Raw genomic sequence first — 6,515 nt, 5'->3', positions numbered from 1 at the left:
TCCCTTCCTTCCTTCCTTCCTTCCTTCCTTCCTTCCTCCCTCCCTTCCTCCCTCCCTCCCTCCCTCCCTCCCTCCCTCCCTCCCTTCCTTCCTTCCTTCCTTCCTTCCTTCCTTCCTTCCTCCCTCCCTTCCTCCCTCCCTCCCTCCCTCCCTCCCTCCCTCCCTCCCTCCGTCCCTCCCTTCCTTCCTTCCTTCCTTCCTTCCTTCCTTCCTTCCTTCCTTCCTTCCTTCCTTCCTTCCTTCCTTCCTCCCTCCCTCCCTCCCTCCCTCCCTCCCTCCCTCCTCCTCCCCTCCCTCCCTCCCTCCCTCCCTCCCTCCTCCTCCCCTCCCTCCCTCCTCCCTCCCTCCCTCCCTCCCTCCTCCCCTCCCTCCCTCCTCCTCCCCTCCCTCCCTCCCTCCTCCCCTCCCTCCCTCTCTCCCTCCCTCCTCCCTCCCTCCCTTCTTTTCTTCCTCTCTCCCTCGCTCTCTTTTTCGTTCTTCCTCTCCTCTCCTCTCTCCTCCTCTCCCCACTTCTCTTCTTTCCTGCTTTCAGCTTCTCCTCAGAACTGAAGCCGGGCCGAGCAGCTGGCCTGGCCATCTCCCCCCACAGGGCTGCCTCCCTTCCTTCCTCGGCCAGTGTATCACTTAACAGCCCCCACAGCAGGCCCATGTGGTTTCCCGGCTCGGTCAATGCTCCCTTTTGTGCCAGGCCGCTGGGTGCCCTCAGTGAGCGCCCCCCCCCCCCCCGGCCGCCCTCATTGGCCGGCTCTGCCCGCTGATGTCACCGGCCTTCTCCGCCCCCAGGACAGGGATAAGACGGCTGGGTGGGAGCTCTGGGCAGCCGGGAAGGAGAAGGTGGCAGAAAGCATCAGGCCTCGGCACAGGAAGGTGAGGGCCGCGGCGGGGGGGCCTGGGGGGGGGGGGATGGACGGAGGCCGCAGGGAGAGGCCAGGCTCCAGCCCTGTGCTGGCCGGGATGCGGCTTCTGGGCCTTTCCTTCCTTGCGGGGCTCCGGGCCGCGGGGGGCCTCCCCTCGCCCCGCCGGGAGCCAGAAGCCACCCCAGGAACGGCAGAGGCGCCCCGAGAAGCTCTCCAGTCCCTCCTGGGCCTCGTCCCGGAATCTGCCGGCCTTCGGGACGACCCCAGTGCGGGTGGCGGCCTCGCCTGGGCCTCCTCCCCTGGCTGTGCTGCCCAGGAGCCCCGGGGGGGGGCAGGAGCCGGCAGAGCGGGGGCACCTCTGCCCAGGGGCCTCTCCCGGCCGCCCTGGGGGGGGCAGGCAGCCACGGCCCTCCCCGAGGGAGACACCCAGAGCCTGGGGCTCCCCCTGCCAGCGCGGGAGCTGCGGGAGGGGCTGCAGGGCAGGCCGGCAGGTGGGTCCCGTGAGGGTCCCCGAGGCCTGCGGGGGCAGCTCCCGAGGGAGAGAGGAAGAGGCCCGGAATGGAGGAGGGGAAGCCCCGCTGCAGGCTGGCCCTTGAGCTGCCGGGCAGGAAGGCGTGGAGGAGCCGCCGCTGGCCGGGGGCCGTGGGGGGCCGACGCTGCCGCCCCCGAAGCAGCCCGCTGAGTCCGCTCTTGAAGGACCCCCGCCGGGAATCGGCTCTCCTTGTGGCTGCCGGGAGAGCGCAGGGTGGGGGCTGTGGGTGTCGGCCAGCCTCAGGTGCAGCCCCCTCCCCTCGCGGCGGCTGTTGGGGGGGCCCTCGCTGAGGGTGGGAGAAGGGGGGCCGAGGCCGGCGGGGGTCCCGCGGCTCTCTCCTCGCCCCGTCTCAGGGCCCCCCTCAGGAGCTCCCCTCTGAGCAGAGGGTGACAGCCGAGCCCTTCGAGGACTCAACGGCGCCACCAGGGCCCTGCTTGAGCAGAGCCTCTCTTGGAGCAAAAATGGCCCCAGGAGGGGCAGCTCCGTGGCTCCGGGGATAGAGAGGTCCTGGGTTCAAATGCAGCCTCAGAGATGTCCTAGTGAGACAGAAGGGAAGGCTTTAGCGACCAGAGACGCTGCTCGGGTGTGGGGGCTGGAGGAATCTCAGAGGCCACTTTCTCATTTTACAGATGAGGAAACTGAGGCCCAGGGAGAGGAAGTGACAGAAAGGAGATTCGAGCTCAGGTCCTTGGAGCTCCTTCCCCTTTGCCACACGCGTGGGCCCATGTCAGGGAACGGGGAGTTGGCTCTTGCGGTTTTAGGGCAGCTGCTACCTCCTGAGAAGGAAGCCTGCCTCGATTCCCCCTCCACCGCCCGCCTAGTGGCCGGGGTCCCTCTCTGGTCCCTCGAGCCCTCTCCTCCTCTGAGAGCTCCCTAGTGAGGGGATAGAAGCAGCCTCAGCTGGCGGTCAGGGTGTGAGGTAGGACCAGCGGCTCGTCTGGGCCCCTCCCAGGATTCTGCCTGGAGAAAGGCCGGGATCACGCTGGGACCCGGTTTCAAGGGAGGCCACGTCAATGCTGACCCCGATTTTGGCTAAGAAAGAAACGAATGCGAATCCTCTGGATAACACACAGGAAGGCTCTTGGATTTTCTGCCCTTCCTTTTGGCCTGCGACCTTTTCCTCCCCCCCCCCCCCTCCCAGAATGCTGGTGGAGTCAGCGGACCTGGGTGTGAGTCCCAGTTCTCCTGTTGGTCATCTCCGTGGGGTATAATGGAAAGATCTGGGGCCAGAGGACCTGAGTTCGAGTCCTTTGTGACTTTAAATGAACTTCTCTCCCTGTCTGGGCCTCGGTGGCCACACTGATTAAAGGCGGGGTTGGACTGAGATGAGGGCCTCTGAGATGCCATGCGGGTCGAAGGCGAGAATCCCCAAAAGCTTACTGTGAGGGTCCGATGAAGTCACTGAGGAAGGAGTCATCATGCTTGGTGGGACTGATTAGCATTATCGTCATCCTTATTGTGACTGTAGAAATGTGCAGGGAGCAGAGCAGAAATGGCGGCCGGCCTGTGCATGGAGCGCTGGCGGGCTGACTCCAATGAAACGTCCATTTTCTCATCCCATTGTGTCTAGGAGGATCTGATCTTCACCATGTCGGACCTGGAGAAAGCCATGATGGCCATTATCGAGACATTCCACCAGTATTCTGGGAAAGAAGGGGACAAGCACAAGCTGAAGAAGTCCGAGCTGAAGGAGCTCATCAACAATGAGCTTTCCCACTTCTTGGGGGTGAGTGTCACCTCCCTGGCCCCCTCCTCCTTTCTTGTCCTTCCAGACCAGCAGACCTCAGGCTGCACTTCAAGGGAACATGGAGCAGCAAAGATGGTGGTGGTGGTGGCAATGGTGGTGATGGTGATGGCGATGGTGGTGATGGTGGTGATGGTGACAGTGGTGACAGTGATGGTGAGAATGGTGATGGCGATGATGGTAAATGATGGTGAGAATGGTGATGGCGATGGCGATGGTGATGATGGTAATGATGGTGGTGATGGTGAGAATGGTGATAGCAATGATGGTGATGGTGATGGTGATGATGGTGATGGTGGTGGTGATGGTGAGAATGGTGATAGCAAGGATGGCGATGGTGATGGTGATGATGGTGATGGTGGTGGTGATGGTGAGAATGGTGATAGCAAGGATGGCGATGGTGATGGTGATGATGGTGATGGTGGTGGTGATGGTGAGAATGGTGATAGCAAGGATGGCGATGGTGATGGTGATGATGGTGATGGTGGTGGTGATGGTGAGAATGGTGATAGCAAGGATGGCGATGGTGATGGTGATGATGGTGATGGTGGTGGTGATGGTGAGAATGGTGATGGCGATGGTGATGGTGATGATGGTGATGGTGGTGGTGATGGTGAGAATGGTGATAGCAAGGATGGCGATGGTGATGATGGTAATGATGGTGGTGATGGTGAGAATGATGATGGCGATGGTGGTGATGGTGACAGTGGTGACAGTGATGGTGAATGCTAGCACTGCTCTAGCTCCTCAGGAATGCCTGGCATTAATCCAGAGCTTTAAGATTTGCAAACCACTTTACATGCCTTCTCTTATTTGAGCCTCCCAACAAGCCCAGAGTCCATTATTATGCCCTTTTTCCAGATGAAGAAAAGTCCCCCCAAATAGCTTGTGACTGAAGCAAGATTCAAACCCAGATCTTTCTGACACTAAAGCCAGGTCTCTGCCACCAAGAGGACAGCTCTCCAGGGAAAATCGAGGATCCTTGCGAGAGTCCTGGAACTTGAGTGCACTGTGGAAGAGGGAGTCCGGAGGCCGTCCCTTGTATCTGAGGGAATGTGTCGGAGACAGTGGTCTGTTCTCTGCTTTGTCCGGCAGTGTTTTTGCATTGAGAGTGAGGCCATCTGCCCGTCTTCTGCCCCTTGGTGTTGTCCGGGTCCTCCGTAAGCCTCTCAGGCCCGTGTCCTTTGCCTTGGATTTGGTCCGAGTTCCACTGCCTGCATCCCTGGGATGCTATATTTGGCTCTCTAGGTTCAAGCTGTCCCCAGACACTGCTGAATCATCCTAGCCAGCTTAGGAGGAAACAAGGGGCCTTTATGCTCCTGCCCCAGGTTCAAGGCTTGCCTTCTTCTCCCCTTCCCCCCAGGCTTGTCCTTCACAGAGTGTGTATTGATTGCTTCCCAGCCCCGTGACTGAGGGCAGGGATGGGTCCATGGGCTCGTCTTCACCTGCATCCTGAGCGGTCTCTGGGCAGCCCAGGGGTCACCCCCAGTCATGGAGCTTAGAAGCATCGGAGAAGTTGGCGCAATGGGGAGCACCTGCGGGAACAATGCAGGAAGCTGGGAGCAGAGTGACCTCCCCGCTGGAGTGGGCAGGAAATGGGGAAATGGCCTGGGGTCCTCCTGTGAGCTGTAAAGCGCTGCAGAACAAGGATGGGTTTTCTCCTTCTTATGGGGACCTCCAGGCTCGAGTGGACGAGGCTGACCTGAATCTCGAGTCCCGGGATTGTCCTCTCGGAGGCGCCCCACCTGGTCCCTGCAATGGGCCCAGCTTCTCTGGGTCGGAAGTCAGGAGAAGGGAAGGCGGGTGGCTGGATAGAAGGTCTTTGGGGGCTGCTCAAGCCCTTCATCTCAGAGGGTGGCAGAGGAGAGAGCGAGCTGGGTGGGCCCCGAGGCAGGAGAGCCTGGGCTCCCCCCTCCGCCAGGCACGTGCTGGCTTCGCCTCCCAGAGCCCCGGCTCGCCGCCCCAGATCTGCCCAGGTGGGTGGAATCTCGCTCCTGGCCATTCCCTGCACCCAAGAAGCCACCAGTTGGGGGCAAAGTTTATTTCCGAGAACAAACAGCATCTGCTCTGGGCAATGGCAGGAGGATGAAGAAGGCAGGCAGGCAGATGTCTGTTCATTCGTGGCCAGTCGTGGCCGACTCCCATTTGGGGTTTTCTTGGCAGACATACTGGAGGGTTAGTCATTTCCTTCTCCAGCTCATTTTACAGATGAGGACACTGAGGCAAACGGGGGTCACATAGCCAGTAAGTGTCTGAGGCTAGATTTGAACTCAGATCTTCCTGACCCCGTGTGGCTGCTCTATGGTCAGGCAGAAATATAGAATCACAAATACAATCTTACTTGATTCTTAGAACAACCCTGTGAAGCGGGGGCTATTACGATCCCCATTTTATAGAGAGGGAGGCCAAGGCTGTGACTGGCCCAGGGTAACACAGCTAAGTGAGTGTCTAAGGCATGACCCACCCGCCCAATAGAAATGAGAACAAAAGGAGCTCCGGGGCCATCCAGTGGGCCGAGAAGCCCAGGGAAGCACCTCTTCTGCCTGGGCTCGGAGGGACGGGCTTGACCGGGAGAAGGGGCCGGCGGGTGGAATACTGGGGAGCCTGGGACTGAGTGCGGCCCGACTGCGAGGGCATTCCTCCCAGCAGCCCACGGCAGCACGTGCAGGACTCTCAGGACTCTAGTGGGGGGCCCACAGCTTCATCGAGGTAGGGACGGGCCCTCCCCAGGCGGAGCAGCTCTAACTTGGCAGTCAGGGTCTCAGAAGCAGGACTGGAACTCAGGTCTTCCTTATTTGGGCGAGAGATCACAGCCGCGGGAGGCCTGGAGACTCCTCAGAGAGGCATTTACAGACCCAGAGAACAGACTTTCAACGTCAGGCTGGCCTCCGGAGGATGTGGGGGGGGCAGTGGGCCTGTGGGCAGCCTGGCCTCTACAGCCATGGCGGGCCTCCCATGGCTGACAAGAGAGGATTGAGGCGGGGAACGGAAAAGCCAGGCATGTTACAAATGGGGAAACTGAGGCAGCGAGCAGCAGCCGCTCTAGGGTCCTTGGTCTCAAGCTGGGAGGGTCACCCCAGCCTCCCATTCTGCAGATGAGCACCCCGAGGCCTCGAGCCTGGGCCTCCCTTACTCCCAGTGAAGGAGGGGGCAGAGCTGGGGTCTGGGGTCTCCCGCTGGGCCGCAGCCCCTGCAATGAGTGCGATGGCCTTGTTTCCCTCAGGAGATCAAGGAGCAGGAGACGGTGGACAAAGTCATGGAGACCCTGGACGCTGACGGGGACGCCGAGTGCGACTTCCAGGAGTTCGTGGCCTTCATTGCCGTCATCACCTCGGCCTGCCACGAGTTTTTTGAGCATGAGTGAGAAGCCCCGTTTGGAAGA

General features: G+C 60.6%; 1 protein-coding gene across 1 annotated transcript in view; it reads left to right on the top strand.

The window, feature by feature from the left end:
- The first annotated feature begins 673 nt into the window (after positions 1–673).
- The window catches only part of S100B (S100 calcium binding protein B), a 6,337-nt gene continuing 495 nt past the window's right edge, over positions 674–6,515 (top strand). The window contains exons 1-3 of the mRNA XM_056820145.1: positions 674–867; positions 2,960–3,115; positions 6,357–6,515. The exon at positions 6,357–6,515 is cut by the window's right edge and continues 495 nt beyond it. Of these exons, the coding sequence (XP_056676123.1) occupies positions 2,978–3,115; positions 6,357–6,497 (279 nt within the window). The 5' untranslated portion in view covers positions 674–867; positions 2,960–2,977 and the 3' untranslated portion in view covers positions 6,498–6,515. The remainder of the gene's footprint in view (positions 868–2,959; positions 3,116–6,356) is intronic.

This window comes from Monodelphis domestica, chromosome 2 (assembly GCF_027887165.1).
Source record: "Monodelphis domestica isolate mMonDom1 chromosome 2, mMonDom1.pri, whole genome shotgun sequence".
In the NCBI taxonomy this organism is placed as follows: domain Eukaryota; kingdom Metazoa; phylum Chordata; class Mammalia; order Didelphimorphia; family Didelphidae; genus Monodelphis; species Monodelphis domestica.
Note: the sequence above shows the minus strand (reverse complement) of the source record. Positions and strands in the feature narration are given on the sequence as shown.